At 39.7% G+C, this 16,572-nt stretch overlaps 2 protein-coding genes across 9 annotated transcripts in view; both read right to left on the reverse strand.

The window, feature by feature from the left end:
* The window catches only part of Prosap (SH3 and multiple ankyrin repeat domains prosap), a 72,179-nt gene extending 59,264 nt beyond the window's left edge, over positions 1-12,915 (reverse strand). For 7 of the 8 annotated variants that reach the window (XM_070210202.1, XM_070210208.1, XM_070210205.1 and 4 more), the window contains exon 1: positions 11,839-12,914. The gene's annotated coding sequence lies outside the window, so the exon portion shown is untranslated. Of the gene's footprint in view, positions 1-11,838 lie in introns of all 8 variants that reach the window. The other variant, XM_070210204.1, reaches the window with a different exon arrangement.
* Positions 12,916-13,754: 839 nt separating this feature from the next.
* Positions 13,755-14,853, reverse strand: LOC6626328 (uncharacterized). The gene is made up of 2 exons (XM_002048906.4): positions 14,127-14,853; positions 13,755-14,056 (listed from the first exon to the last, which is right to left on the reverse strand). The coding sequence occupies exon 1, from the start codon at positions 14,745-14,747 to the stop codon at positions 14,211-14,213; it is 537 nt and encodes a 178-aa protein (XP_002048942.1). The 5' UTR covers positions 14,748-14,853; the 3' UTR covers positions 13,755-14,056; positions 14,127-14,210.
* Positions 14,854-16,572: the final 1,719 nt, after the last annotated feature.

The raw sequence follows: 16,572 nt of genomic DNA on the forward strand, positions 1-16,572 counted from the left end.
CCTAAAAGAAGTGCAGATACAGAGGAAACGGCCCGAACAGTGAGTAATGTGAAAACAAAGTGAGAGAAAAGACAATGAGATAATGAGGCTATGAATAAAGGTATTTATGTGCAGGCCAGCCAACAAAAAAATAAAGGCAAATATTTCGAAGAAGCAGCAGGTAACAAATCCCCCCAACTGCATGTAGAGTATAAATTGTTAGGATGAATAAGCGAATGAGGACACAGAAATATTAGCATGGGCTGCTGCAGATCTAAAGATTCAAAAGTTATCATTTAAGAGGCCTAAAAGACACTTCCAATACACAAGACACAAATATATTGGAATATTTCAAAAACAAGAAGAGCCAAAAACTTTATACTCAAATCAATTTAAGTGTTTAAATTTCAAATAAAACATTAAGCAAAAAATATTGATAGCAAATACTTTAAATTTCACACAGCCCACAAAAATTGCCAATCACCCAATTTGTGGCTTTCGTTTCAACAAAATTTGAATTCAATTAAAAAAAATTCCCAACTTGGCAAATTGATAATGTGAGATCGTTATGTAGAAATGTTTATAATATGCATTGCGACAATGGGGCGACCTTTTTCTGGTTCGTTCAACTTCAGCGTGGCAGACAAATTGAATTCGGCTGCAGACATGTGTCTCTGCATCAATTGGAGCACACACACTCCACACACAGACACCATTAACTAGCAGAAGGTGTTGTCGTAAAACGGTGTGCTAACGGTACTCGGACATGTAAGCGAGGCGCTAAGCGCCAAACGTTCTTCTAATGGCCCAAAAGAACACATTACGCACATTACGTGCAAAGAGACGAAGCACTCAAAATTGATTCCAAACAGAATGTTGCCCCCTTCGACAGACATCAGATTCGTGCCAAAAAAAAAACGTGGAAAACCGGTTACCGACCTTTAGGAAAGTTGTTTTTTTGAAGCCCAACACAAGTTGTCTGTTGTTGTTTTTATTTTTTTCTTACGACTTTTACGCGTTAATTGTTTTGATTAAAGATTCGTGGCGAACGCAATTTGAGCATTGAACTTGTTTTTTTTTTTCGAATGTTTCACACATGCTGAGGGCAACCCTGTCGGCGGGCTGACAGAAAGCTGCCTGCTATGCGCGCAACGCATTTAGTTTTGTGTACATGTCTAATCAATCAATTCGCTAGATATATGAAAACACAAAAATATTAAATAATTACTTATTGGACATTAATTGTCGACATTTTATTTGGCAACAACAACAGCTCAGCCATTAAATGGGAATGCACAAAAATGGAGGTACGAAAATTTGTGCAACGCCTACGAGCGAGCTACCAAAAAAGAAATCAATAAAAGGCCAAGCCGTCTCTCATTTATGGCCAAAACAAAATTAAGCTGAAGTTTCTTACTCGCATGCGATTTATACACATGTACACTCAGAGAAACAACCAACAACTTTTACTTAAGTCAAATGTTAACTTTGTCAAAATTTACCCAAAACGAAGTTTTTATTTTGGGAGCTTTTGAGAATTAAGCCTATTTTCAGTATGCTAATTCCGCAAGCAAGTATTTTATGCCTAGGAATATTAAAAAATGAAGTACACTTAAAATCTTAAGAGCAAATCTAGAATTTATAATTGTGTTTTTCTTTGAGTGTACTTGCATTACGTTTATTTATTTTGCAAGTGGTTTTTGTTGAGCTCGTGTTTCGTTTTATTTTTGCATTTGTCAACTGAATTGAAGTGCACAGCTTTTTTTTTTTTTGTTGAAATATTTATTTAGTTTATGTTTGGTTTTTAGTGCTTGCCTTTCAATTTCGTTGAACATTTTTTTTTTTCGCCGACATTGTGGATCTGGAAAATTGAAGCTCAGCTAGGCGCCTGGCTGGAAAAATATATATACACATGTACAGACATTCATCAATATTTGGTTGTCGCCCAGACTCGTGCGGCTTTTCGATTTCATTTTCAAGGGGCTTGTAGAAAACGGCGGCCATTTTGAAATGCTGAGTGCCTCAAAGTGAGGCAGCCACAAAAAATAAATATATTTATATACATATTTATATATATATATGTGTGTGTGTGCGTGCTTACATATGTTGAATATAGACACAACACACGTGCGAGGGCAGGTCAAGTTATGTTCGTGTTCAGAATGCTCAGCCTTTATAATGGGCGCACACAATTGCTTGGAATTTGTAAATTTATGTTAATTTCTAATAACTAACAAGTGGCAACAAGTTTGAGGAGCAATTAGAAGGAGCAACAGGTATCCAATGAACGTCTAGAGAGTTCTTTAAAAGTGGAATGCAAGAAGATAAGCTGGAAAACAAAGAAATTCCAGCTTTCATCCAGCAATCATCAGTCAATCAGTCAGAGCAAAAAGTATTACATAAAAAAAGCAAAAATACCAATTAGAGCTGAAAATTAACTAATATGCACAATCATTTATTTGCTTTATTCTGGTTACTCAGAGAACTGCCCTCATATCTATCTATACCAAACTCAAGCTAAGGTTTCTCTGATGCCTTTTATTGTATGCCACGCCGCTTAGGCAAATATTTGAGGCCTGTTTCAACAGCAGGCAACGACAATGATGATGATGTTGATGTTGATGATGATGATGATGATGATGAGACGACGCCAGCGTCACCTCTGTGGGACCCGCTGTTCATTCATTTGCGCTTTTGTTTGATGATTTTGACGCACTTGTCTTTGGCTCTGAGTGCGATTTTTGTTGCTGTTGGTAAGACAAATATCACACACACACACAGACACACGCACACACGCATATATATGCACATATATACATTTGTGCATATAAATATATATTTGTATTAGAACCCAAAATGTGTTTCTGAACTTATCAAAAGAGTTTTATTCAAAAGAGCATTAGACAATTGTTTTATTGTTGTTTTATTTATTTCATTTCATGCTATTTTATTTAAGATAGATAACCGGATGTTTTGATAGATAAAATAGCTCCTTGGAGGCAGCTCACATAGTGCATAATCAGACCGCTTGCTGAAAGCCAAAGGCCTAAACAAGCAGCCTTGTTAGAGCCCAAAAGATACAACACAAAACACACACACACACATACAACATCAATAGGAATACAACACGTAATTATGTGCGCGTAAGTGCCTAAAAGTATCTTTTTTTCTTCTGTATTTGTATCTACGTGTGTGCATCTGTATCTGATTACGTATGTATGCTGCCTGCTGGCTGTCGGCCGGGCTCAAATTGCCAGGGCCCATAAGCAGCCAACGGCGTGATTTGCATTTTAATGCGAGTGTGTGCGAGTGTGTGCGAGTGTGTGTTTGTAAGTGTGTGCACAAATATGCCCCGTGGTTCTGCTCTACGCGCAGTTGCCCAGCGTCTTCTGCGCCTCTGGGAAGCTTATGACCCTGGCCAACTGCCCAGAGACAATTTTGTGGACGCAGTAAAAATAAAACAAAAAAGGAAGGCTGGTTCGATAGAAATTCCTTACGGACTTCACAATTTAAACCAACATTTCATTTTAAGTACACAATTTATCAAAAATATAACAACAATTTCCCATTCACGTAACGGTGCGTAATTTTTTTGCAGTGTATCGCACATGTGCTCCAACACGTTGAGACTTGCTCAATGTTATTTGGAATTTATGACAATGTGGGCACAACAACAGTTGTAATAAATGTGGTTTTCATAATTTGCCACAAAAAGCCAAAACCCAAAGCCAAAGCCAAACACAAATTCTGAATCCAATTCGATCTCGATGAACGAAATTTTGTTAAATGAGCTGCAAAATAATTGCCAGAGACTTGTTCACAGTTCGACAATCATTGAGCGACAGCCAGAGGGAGGACATAAAACAAAAAGCTACCAACACAACCCCCTTCCATCCACCAGCCCCACTGTTACATACCCTGAGGCCCCCCGCCTGCTGCCCCGCCCCACTTGCTGTTTATTGGGATTATTATCATGCAGCTGCGAATTACGCAATTTGCTGTTTAATTTTGTGAAAATATTTGTGCTCCGGCGGCTTAGAAGTTGTCTTTTAATTAAAATTCTGGCTGCCCCTGCCCCCTCATTAGTCCGGCCACTGATTGATTACAGTTAACTTGGCTAACTGTTGTTTAACTGCTGCCAGCTTTTTATAACCGAGCAACGCCTCAGAATCTGACACGCCCTTTAAATATTCTATTAACTTCGTTTTAGTGTGAGGCCAAACGAGTTTTCTATTTCTATTTCTCTTTCTATTTAGTGTTGGTTTTCTTCAGCTTCTTCTTGTTCCAGCTACAATCTGCAATCTTCAATCTGGCGAGTTGTTGGCAATGCGGAAGCTCCCTAACACTTATTAAATTTCATGCCTTCGCCCGCCTTGGCCCATTATCTTGGCCCATTCCATCAGACCCGTTTGTGCGGCTCTCATGGCTCTTGATTGTTACATCGCTTGATTGATTGATTGATTGTCGCCCAGTTTGTCGCAAAAGCAGCGCGAAAATGAGTTTAAGCCATCTTCTCCGTTGTTCCCTTCTCCTTCATTTAAAACGATTGCTAACGATATTTTGTACACAGTAAAAAATTGTTGGTTTTAAATTAAAATTATGTCGTTCCCTACTTTAAATAAATTCGTGTATATGGATATGTAACTGACTTTATAAAGAATATGGTAAAAAAAACAAAATGTAATTCTCATTGTTAATTTAAGCAAAATATATTTCAAAATGAAAATTCTTCTGGGCGAAGACTGAAATTCAATTGAATTCCAAAAGCAATCTACATTTAATTTATAGCCTAATTCCATTATTAACATTTCTTAAATTTTTTACGAATGTGAAATATGTTTTTTGTTTTTTCACATTTGCAAAAAAGCAAATCTAATCAATCCGATCAGCTGTTTATTTCACGAAGCGTTTTTTTTGCGATTCACATGTTACCTGCCAATGGAATCGCAGAATGTGAATGTTTGTAAATGTAATATATTTTGAGTACAGTGCATAAGCCGCATGCTGTGAGTTTTTTTGTTTTATTTTTTTTTGTTTTCAGATTCTATTTTCGTTCTTTATGTACGCCGTTTTCACTCTTTTGTTGAACCCTGTTAGTCATGGTTAGCTTACTCCATTTCTAGATCCCACTCTGTGCCAATTTCTTAGACAAATGCCACGCAGCTGTCTTATGAAATATTTAAGCCAATTTTTGTTTTTTTTTTTTCCTTTAGCCCTGGTATTATTCGCTGAGCTGCTTTTGGTCGCGGTGTTCCATCAAAAATTCATTATGATTTGTTTGTTTTTGTTTCTATTGCGGGGACAATATTTAGCTGGCGTCATTAGTTTTAAGTGGTTTTGTTTGATCCCTCGTTGATCCATCATCAATTTTGCAAGCATCCTTCTTGAATACCCTACAAAAACAGCTCTCTTCCTCGCTCCGTCTCCAGCTGGCCACGCCCTATATCAAATAAAAAATTCCTATGCATAGCGCGCTTCGCTTTCATTTTGGCCATCGATTGTATTTTCCATTTCATTTAATTTCTGTGAGCTTTTTTTTTTTTTGGTTTGGTCATAAAAGTGGCATTTGGTATTAATTCAGTGTCATTTGGTTTCTTTTCTGTTTTACTTTCTAAACAAAACAAAAAGCAAATTGAATGCTTTTTGCCGGGAAAATTCATCACCAAGTTTTATATAATTTATTTAGCTTTTTTTGTGCCTCTGCATGTTGTTTTTTTTTTGTTTCTCGCTTGATTTAGCCACATTTTGTTGCCATTTTCTTGAGTTGGCTTTCTTCAGGGCTTAATTCAAGCGCACTTTGTGCTCTTCACAGCGCAGCAATTAGCGTAATTTAGTTGCACTTAGCCAGCGGAAATAAAAATAAAACTTTTTCTGCGTCCCCGACGTTTTGTCGGGTTGAAGAGGAGGGGGGCAAAAACATTGCAAGTGCTTTGAAAATATTATTATAATCGTTTCTCTTGTGGTCTGCTGCTGCTGTAGCTTGTGGTTGGCGGTTTTTTTTTTTCTTTGCTCGTTGGAAATTTCTTCAATACACGTACGTAAAAAAACGCTAATTTAATTATTAATTATTGTTTTCATATTTATTTCATTTAATTTTCAGCACAGCTACACCAAAACTTTTTCATTTCTTATATTAAATTGCCCGCATTTGGCTTGCAGCACACTTTAATTGAATCTCCAACTATTAAGTCCGTCCTCAGCTAGTGTCTTGGCCAAACTTTTGGTGAGCCCAGCTAAGCCAAGTTGGCCAGAGTTTGGCAGGATTTCGCTTAAAGGCGCTGCCACGCCCTACTCGATTGCGTGCTTCAGCTCCTAATGAGCCGCCCCACACTACCTCGAGGCGTCCGCATCTTATTTGGAGCAAACTTTATTGGATTTACACTTGAAGAAAAAAGCGGCTCTTAATTATTGTAAGACTAAGACTAAGAATAAAATTGATAGCATTTTAGGCACAGCTTGTTTCGCGGGGGTTCGAGGTTCTTACTTGGGGTTTTCTCCGGCTGCATTTGGACCTTTGATTCGACGTTATTTGATTTACATAGACAAAAAAAGCTGCTCTGTTGCGAGTGAGCTCAAACTTTCTGCTTGGGTTTTTTTGCGAGTGCATTTGGTCCTCTTTTTTGGCCAAAATTGCGTGTCGTTCGCCGTTAAGTTTCCCTTTCGAGTTATGCAAATGAAAATGTTGATTTGCCCGCACATTTCACCTGCCTTTTAATGGGCCACATAATGTGTAATATTTGTTGTTCCTTTCGTAATATCAGTAATGCCAATTGATTCGCTATTAATTATTCTGGCTCGCAACATTTTGGGCATAAATTCAAGCCCCAATTTTAATGTTGCCCTTATCGAGTTCCCGCCTCGTTTTATTAAAACTCGTTGGGAAAAACTCCCAAATAAATTAAATAAATAAACAAGTTTAAAGTATGCACAAGGGCCAGCCGCAAATTTTTGCATGCACATTTTTGCCAGCAACTTTTTGATAAAGTAACAGAAATAAATAATTTGCACATGAAAAATTCCACAACAGTTCAGCTCTGGATACTGTGATCCGCCCCCGCGTACAGCTATACGATTTATCAACAAATACACAGAATACTTCAATACATGCACATCAAAATATAAACAGTATATGCATTCCGAAATGCAAAAGTAAAACCCCAGCACGATAAGGATTTCCTTCAATGGAAGTAACCGTGCCACAAGCAGCTTATCGAAACACTCTGAATCATTCAGTGCAGCCGATAGCTGGCCTACAATTCTGTACAAAACAATAATAAAACTATGTCACACAAGGCGTTTGTATCTAAGAAGAATATTCTAGTCAAGAGTGCGGCAAAAAAATATACTTTAGCCTTTTAGAATCTATTAACGCCTACTTGATGTCATGAAAATCGCATAGAAAGGCGATGAGTCAATGAGAGAGAGAGAGAGAGCGCGCACTAGTAAGTATATAAATGAGTGTAAGTGAACAAAATAAGAGCGAAAAGTGTGAAATAGACTGAGAAAATTAGTGAATAGGTGAATGATACCCTACATTATTTTCTTAGATTTTAATCTCTGAGAACATGTCCTTTGAATGGACGGACAGAAAGATCGACAGACAATATATTGCCTTAAGTTTCATACATAAATGTACTGTACCTTTTATAACCCTTGCTAAAAAAGTACGGGGTATAAGAATCAGCTAACAAAAATGCCGGCGGGCTGCAACAAAAGGCTGTTAATATAATAGCCGCAACTTCTGTTGACTTTAATATTAGATAAGTTAAGGCAAAACAGTTGGCAATACTCGCTTTCTACAGCTGTATACTATGCGGATATCAATTGGTTAAATTATAAGAAATGCATATGGCATAACAACGATATAAATTATGGAATTGGAACTGGATTTGAAGCATCTGCGAAGGTCGTTTCTTCTTGCTGCTTTGTGCAACAATGCGATGCGTAGTTGCGATTTTCCTCATCTCTAGCTGGCATTAATAATGCAAAAGCTTCATTCTGTGCATCATTTGTGCGGTATACACTTGCCACGCCCACACATTACGCCCGCATTTCATATTTGCAAACCGAGGACCTGCTATGTTTATTATTATCCTTGTGCCAGATTGATTTTAATACCTCGCACTTGCAGTTTGTAAGAGTTACGTTGGCTGCGACTTGTAAATAGAAGAGGGTATCTGACAATATATCTGACTTTCAGTGACATTATTAGAGCCTTCGGCTAGGAAGGCAGGTGTTAGTAGAAGAAATGGTGTTCTTAATTAAATATTAAAAATAATCTTAATTTACTATATTATTTAAGAAAATACAATAAATAGGCAAAAAGAGAAGGATCTTGTTTGATGTCTAGCCAACTCAAAAGACCCACTCAATTATCGGAGCAGGGTATATTACAGGCGGTCTTAGCTTGTATTAGCAGAGCCCTAGTAGCTGTTGTTAGTTTAGTTGTTCTTGTTGCTGCATATTATGTTCGTTTTTCTTTTTCTTTTTTTTTTCACATGCTTCCCTTATTGATTTTTCTTTTTGCGTTGGCAAAGCGCACAAAGAGGAAGCAAAAGGAAAAGCAAAACAAAAGAAAATGTTTTTTAATTGCATTATGCAGGGCGCATTGAAATCACAGGCATTTCCCTGCAAAAGCAGTGGCAAGAGGCGAGGGGCGACAAGTTAATTTCATTTGCTGCGTCGGGCAGGATGCATGTGGGCAACTGGATCAGACTGCGGGGCGGAGGGCGGAGGATGGGCTCTGTGGTTGGAGGCCTCGGCATTGTGGACTTAATAGTTCGAACTTTGATTTGTACTCAGCGAGAGCGAAGAGAGACAGAGAGAGGGGGAGGGAGAGAGAAAGGAACCTGATGGCTTTTCACATTTCCGTTCATTTTCATTTGTATTGTTTCAGGCCTTTACTTGAGTGCGTGTGTGTGAGAGAGACAGAAATTAGTTCAAGGATTTGCCAACGTTTTTGGGATATAATATAATTGCCTTTTATTGCACGCACAATAGCAAAGCCGGCTCAAATCAAAGCCGAAATTTTTAGCCTGAAAGGCGCCCAGTGCCGAGCAGCTTTCCGCCAAGAGTTGGCTAACAGAGTAGCCGAGAGTGTCGGCTAGAAGATATCCTGGAGGTGTCATCCTCAAGAAAGTTTATGCTTTATGGATTGGAGGATGCCTGTTTCCTTCCCAATTGCAATATACAAAGATTATACGAGAGAATGCTCCCCTTTAACATATCCTTTAAACGAATTGCCACTTTTATCTGCTCCTTTATTCGCCGGTTCATAAATCAGCTCTTCTTTCTGCGTGAGCATCATCAATTTGAAGCGCTTAAGGGTGCTCGCAGATGAGGATGGCCAGGTGGCAACGGGGGAAAGCCTAAGACCGCCCGCACGCCCGCAGCTCCAGCTTAACCACACGGAACATAAATCGTTGACGCGGCACGTGGCCCGTTCTTATCGCGGCTATCAGTGCAGCAGCTGGCAACAGGCCGCATCTCAAGGAACTATTAACAAATGGCAGGCCAATAAACTAAGGGCTCGGACAGTTCAATTAACTTGCAGCGCGGCAGGATTTATGCGGACTGCGCAATGCGAAACTACTTCAAGGATTTGCCCGAAAAATGCTAATCATCTGCTCATTAAATGCGCATCAGGCCGCGCTGTTCGTTCCAGCTCGTGTTAATGGCAAGACACCAGCCACGCCCACTCCAAGCCGAGGCCCTTGGCCCGGACCCGGGCCCGGGCCACAGCTGTTGAAAGTTGGCTGTTGGCTGAAAGCTGAGCAAAAATTTGGCACACAGCAAATGTGGGCGGGGCGGGGCAAGCGGCGAAGGCAGGCGGAAGGACAACTGAGGGACGTTCGTTGGGCTCTGCCCTTGGCTGAGCGTGCACAGTGAGCCCTCGCCCTGTGCGAATATCTTAACTGACTGTGAAATGTGTCTCAGCCCGCCTCCTCCTGCTCCTCATACTCATTCCGGGCGTTCAGCTAGCAAAAGATACGGATACATAACTGAAAGGCGGCTGCTGTCAAATCATCTGTTTTAAATCGATTTTCCTTTTGTTTGTTGTTGTTTCTCCGGGCTACTGTGTGCCTGTGTGTGCCTGTGTGTGTGCGTGTGTATGCATTATGGGCGTTCTCTTTTTCCCTGATTTTATGAGTGAGAAAGTGGAAACTCGACCGAACAGAACTTTTCACTGCAAAACTTTTGTTTGCCTGATGAATGCAACGCGTTCAAGAATTTTACCTTTAGAAAATAAGAACTCAAGTCTGATTAGCCCGAAAGGCAACGGCCATACAAAAAAAAAAAAAAATGGGACAAAAGCAGCTGAAAGCCGCGAAAGAAACGCTCGGCAATAAAAAAAAAATGAAGTATAATAATGCGCAAAAAGGACATAACATTGAAAGATGGCAAAAGGAGGATTAAGCAGAGAAAAGAGGACATCAATAAGCGGAGTTGGGGAAACTGAGACTTTGGGTAGTTATTCCAATAAAGATTTTTGGGCAACATTTAAAATCAAACATATATACCGTTAAGCTGGCATCAAATCAAATCAAGCGATTTCAACGAATTCGCGTCGTCTAATTTAATTGACCCCAAAAAAGCAAAAAAACAAAAAGCAGCGCCGAAAATTGCCTCAAATTTGTAAGGCACAAAAATCAGCAGCAGAAGAAAAAAATAATCTGACCAACAAATTTGAGTCCAAATCGGAGATCTGCGACGGCCGCCTTCGGCCGACAATTTTTGCTCATTAAATAAATCAAAATTGCTGTTTTTGCGAGTTTTTTTTTTTGTTTTTGCAATTTAAATAATCAATTTATGCAAATTTGGTGAAATGATCAACAAAAATAATGTCAATTTGTGGGCCAAGCAAATGTGGCCCAAGAGTGGCTGTCAAACTGTGACAAACGCTTGACGTGTACTTCAAGCTCGACTAAAAAAAAAAAACTAAAAATAAATCCATGTCTTTGACAAATATGAACTATATGTTTATTATCTGATTCGAGCTGATCAAATCTGAGTCGCAGCTGTACGTGATGTGAAAAACAGACGAAAATTCCTCAACGAGGCTGCGACGAGCGTTACGTGACCCGAAGCACATGTGTACAAAATAGTTAATTGGCGTGTTAAAATCTGATAAAAAAAAAATAAATAAATAACTAAATACTAACTCATTTAAAAAGCCAAATATTACGAGCAAACACGCAAGATCTTCAATATCGCTGTTATGCAAGCCAAAAGGCGGGGGCGGATCGGGTGACGGGTTTCGGTGGAGGCCAAGATCAAAAACTGAAGACTCTTCAAACAATTTTGTATTTATAATTTGAGCTGAGCCCGAAATCGCAGCTGTTGACTTTACTTTCACATCGAGTAACTTTTATTTTTCGCTATCAACTAAAAGTGCCGATAAGAACAGCTTCTATCGCAATCTTTTTGTTTCTTTCTGCCGGCGCCATAAAATCACAAGGGAAGGTCACAACTGAAGAGCTATAAAAAGTTGTTGTAGTGTGCGATAAGACCGAAATTTTGGAGAGCATGAATGATCAGCACTGGCTTAATATAAATAATGGGAACACATTTAGTTTCCTGCACAGTTATTTTGCAAAGTGTTCCCAATTCTGTTAAAGTATATGGACATATTTAAATAAAAGAAAACTAAATCACAAGCGAAGGTCACAACTGAAGAACTGTAAAAAGTTGTTGTAGCGTGTATGGCAGAGCATGTACCCCAAATGGTAGAGCATGAATGTGGCTTTTAACGGGAATACATTATTTTAAAGTGTGCCCAATTCTGTTGCCTCCCACACATGTTATTCGTTCAAATGTATGGCATATTTTATATGATTTAGGCTCTGCTGGAATACTGACCTTTTGCTTAGTTGTTGTTTTTTTTTTTTGCACAGATTGTTTACTTTTTGCTTTGTGACGCTCTTCGTCGTGTTGTTATTGTTTTTGTTGTTGCTCTTTTTATCGGCATTCACAGATTTTCGTCAAGTTTTCGTTCTCGCCTGGTTGCTTTCTGGTATTTTTGGACCAAAAGGACGAAACAGTGTGCGTTCTCTCGCGCTCTCGCTCTCTCTCACTCTCTCGCTCGCTGGGCCGCGCACACTCAGCAAATTGATTTTCACTTTTGGCCAAGACTGTCAAAAAAAAGACAACACACACAGACACAAATACACTCGCAACGCAGGAATTTTCACTTGTGCCACTTTTTTCGCTTGTTTTGTTTTGCTATTATTGTCGTTGTCGTTGTTGTTGTTGTTGTTTTTGTTGTTGTTGGCTGCTGCTGCAGGGGAACAGGTTTGCTTTGGCTATACAAATACAAATTCTTCGCCTGGGCCAAAACCAAATCGCAGCAGCAACGGAGCCGGCAGCGGCAACAACAAATTCCAACTGCCTTTTCCTGCTGCCTTTTCTGCCTTGGACGCAAACACACAGAAACACAAGCGGACACACACGTACGCACACGCACACACTCTCACAGACACGCAGAGAGCAACCAAAATTCTTTCGCTGCCTTTGGATTTGCCTTCCTTTGCTTTGCTCTTGCTTTTGCTTTTGGTTTCTTGCTGCTGTTGTTGTTGTTGTTTTTGCTGCTGCAGAGGCGAACCGGTTTTTGTTTTTGCACTTCACTTTGTATTTGGCTTTGGCTGCTGCTGCTGCTGCTGCTGCATTTGACAACAATTCAAAAATTGATTAAAATTAATTCGCATTGCAATAAATGCGCTTCAGTTGCACTCGGCGGTTTTATTTTTCTTTATGGTTGGCATGCGTATGCACCGTTATTCCGTTTTAGATTTGCTTCCCTTTTGCACTCCCACACGAAAGCACTTCTTTTTCTATTGCCGTTTCACTCGCACTCGATTTTAAGCCGCTTACATAGCCGCGACACGTAGACACCAACCGTCTCAAATCGAAGTTGTTTGCAGACTGAAACATGCTCTTATATCGGCGGTTCAAAGTGCCACTGCTATACTCAGAATGGCATCACTTAACAGTGGCAGTAACAGCGTCACGTCGCTCTCTTAGACGCGCGCTCTATTTGTTATTAACAGTGTCGGAGCGAACATTTCTGCTAATCGGCTGTGGACTCTGAATGTCGTCGTTAAATTTAAAATCTTTTTTTTTTTGTTTTCAACGCATTAAAATATATTGTGCTCTATAGAATTTATTAAATACATTTATAAATGTGTTAAGCTAACTTGTATTTTATATATACAAAGGCACATTTACGAGGTGCCCGTTAAATATATTTAAATAACTACATTTCATTGAATTGATATCAAAATATGTTTTTGTTTTTATAAATGTGTCTTACAATAAATTAAACAATATTATATTTTAAAAAACAGTATTTACTGTTGTCGAGCAGTTTTCTGAGTTTTACTTATTATTTATTTACAAACAGTTGTCGAATAAAACTTTGAATTTGCCACTTTGCAAATGGAAAATAATTTTCTTTCGCTTTAATTCTAAATATTAAAATATTTTCTATGCCACTTTCGCTTCAAAAAATAGATTCTCTTTAGTATTGCTTTACCCATTTACCCATACTCTGCCACAATTGAAGGCTTTTCCCGAACCCAACTGGATTGAAGGAACACCAAGTACAGTGAAAACTCCCTTGTGCACACCTGAACTACATTTGGCCAATTTTTACAATTCAAATCTAATATCTTATATTTTAGGTTTGTGAAAAAGCACCTTAACAATTTGAAGAAAAATTATTTTCGTGCAAAAGATTTTTTAAAACAAGTTTAGACTCATCTATATTCATTATAATATTTTTTTTTTTTTGGTTAAAATTATTTTAATTGCAGCTAATTTTCTGGTACTTTGCTTAGCAACTTTTATCAGCGTGAGTAGACTTATCCTTAGCACACATAATAAAATGTTGTTAAAGATTTTCAACAAGACTTTGCCCTAAGCGTCCATACTAGGCAGCTTTCACTGTACTTGGCATTTTGTCGGCAATACAACACCTTTTCTCACCCATAGACTGAACCTGGCTGCCCTGCACTGTGATACTTCCGGGATTCTTCTAAATGCATCTACACAAATGCCGGAAGCCCCTGACTACGGATAACTGAAAGGAAGATTCGATCAGAAATTGCATGGCATATACAAAGTAAGCTCTGCAAGCACTTGGGTCTTACATGAGAGGATCGTTGGCAACACCCGCTGAGTGGTTGGGTGGTTCATCGTGTGGCTTTCGCTGTTGCTGTGTGCGTGCGGGTGTGTTAGAGCTCTTGCGTCGCCGCTTCCACCGGCAAAAATTCGACTGGGATCAGGCGAAAGGCTTCGCCCTCGAGTGTTACATTGCAGTAAACCTCGCCCGGCTGGGGCCTTGACTGCGGGCTTAGGGGCGTCACCAGTTGCAGCACGGTCACCGGACCCTCGAGAACCAGCGGCGGCTCTTTCTGTTGTGACTGTGGGGTGTTCTTTGGCTCTTGCGTTGGCTCTTTCATTTGTTCCGTTGGCGACGGCTTCATTTGCTTTTCCGCCGGCGTTTCAAAGTCCTCGTAGGCAAGCACAGTTAGATCATGGTTGGAAATATCCTCCGTCGGGTGCTTGTTGCCCATGTGCCGCTTCAGATGAGCCCGCGTGGCGGCCGCATAGGCGCAGCAGGGACAGGGAAATCTCTTCGAGCGCCAGTGCTCCTTGCCGTGCGTCTTCTCGTGGCGCTGCAGGTTGTACAGCCGTTTGCTGGAATACGAGCACTTCGGCACGGTGCAACGAAATACAATTGCGTATTTTTTCTTCTTAACGTCCTCCATGATTTAATTGTAGTTTACTGCAGTTAAATCTGCGTTAAATGCAATATTCGCGTAAATTAGTCTTTATTATGATGCGCAGCCGATAATGTTATCCGATAAACTGTGGCGGCCAGTCGATATATTGTCCACGCAACATTGCGACAGGCGCCACTATAAAATATAACCATTTTCTACCATTAAAAATTTAATTGATTCCAATTTTGTCATTAATTCAAATGAAAAATGTCAATTATGTTAGGATTAATTTCTTTGTCCATCATAATGTAATATAATTTTAATAATAATTTGCAGTTATGGTATATTGCTACGCTAAGAAAATACCAAATCACACCATACGCGCTTACATTCATAGTCTGTTAAAGTCTCTTGAGTGCTATTTATTTACATAAGCTATATTGCTCTGTCTCTCTACTTTTAGCTATTCTGTTTATGGCTACTTCTGTTAAGCTGTTAAGTACCATTGCTTGAATCTGAGTAGCTGTTAACATTTTTGCTACTACAACCGGCCGCTGTTATTAGCTCTTATATCCTGTTAGTCAATAAAATTCTAGAAATCAGTTTTACTCTTTTCTGCAGCGGGCACCTGCTATGTTGATAACAGTCTGGCAAAGTAAATAACTGTTAAGCTTGCCTTCGCCGCGCTTTTATTGGTCAGCGTCTCATTGAGCAAAAACATCAAAGTGGACACAGCACCCAACACCACCCCCTCGCCCTTTTTCCACATCTGACCAACAGGCGCTCTGCTACAACAAGTTCTGGGTCACTTGGGCACACTTTTCCATTACCTTTAAGGTTTTCCCCAGCAGCTGTCGCTTAACGGCGAAGGGGATGGGGGAGGGGCGGTACTTTGAATTGGTTTTTATTGTTGCGGCGACAAAAAAAAACAATTGGCAACATTTGTCGCCGACCCTTTGCCACATTTGTCACAAAGGCGGGACCGTTGTTGTTGTTGTTGTTGTTGTTGCTTTTCACATACATATAATTTCTTTGGGCGCCAAAATGCCCGTTATAACTGTTGTTTGAATTTTCTACTATTTTTAGCTTTTCAGCAATCAAATTAAACAAATAAAATACTAAAAAATCTTTCAGACGAAATGTTTGATTTTAACGTTCAATAAAAGTAATAAAAACGGAAAGAAAATATTTAGAAAATTCTCAAATATATTTCGTTTTATTTATTAATGTTTATTTTGTTAGTTTAAAGCTAAATTGTTACATAGAAAATTTGTTACTTCGATTCGATTCTCAAAGCCTGACTTACCTGCTTTTGGGCCAAATCTCATTTTTATGTAAATCATTTTTTGGTTTGGCAGAAAATGCAATTTTTGCCATAAACGTGAGCCACAAGCTGAACCCAGGGGGGGGGGGGGGGGTCAAGGGGTCAAACGCAAGCGGGGCGAACGAATGGACACGAAATACCTATGAAAATGTGCAACGCGGCATGCAATGAGTTTTATTAGCCCCCAATCGCAACCCTCCTTCCTCGCCTTCTACATCATGCACAACCCCCCTCATCTTCTTTCTGCACAGCTCTGCAATTTTGCACACATGAATTTGCCACGCAAAGCTTTCAAATTTCACGCCCTATTAGATCACATAGTCGCAGTGGCATGTGGCTGGGGGGTTGGCGGGGTTAATTACCCCCCCAAACCCCTATCCAACCCACCATCCGCCAGTCAGGTTCATTGACTGTGCAATTATCAGCGCCTGCTCCTGATTAGAGCCCAAAGGCTCTTTTTGGCCGCCAAATGCGCAATGTGATTCGATTGCAACTCGATTCATCGGCTTTCGACTGGAATGCAGCAAAGGGAAGCTTTCAGTCCGT

This window comes from Drosophila virilis, chromosome 5, assembly GCF_030788295.1.
Source record: "Drosophila virilis strain 15010-1051.87 chromosome 5, Dvir_AGI_RSII-ME, whole genome shotgun sequence".
Lineage (NCBI taxonomy): Eukaryota > Metazoa > Arthropoda > Insecta > Diptera > Drosophilidae > Drosophila > Drosophila virilis.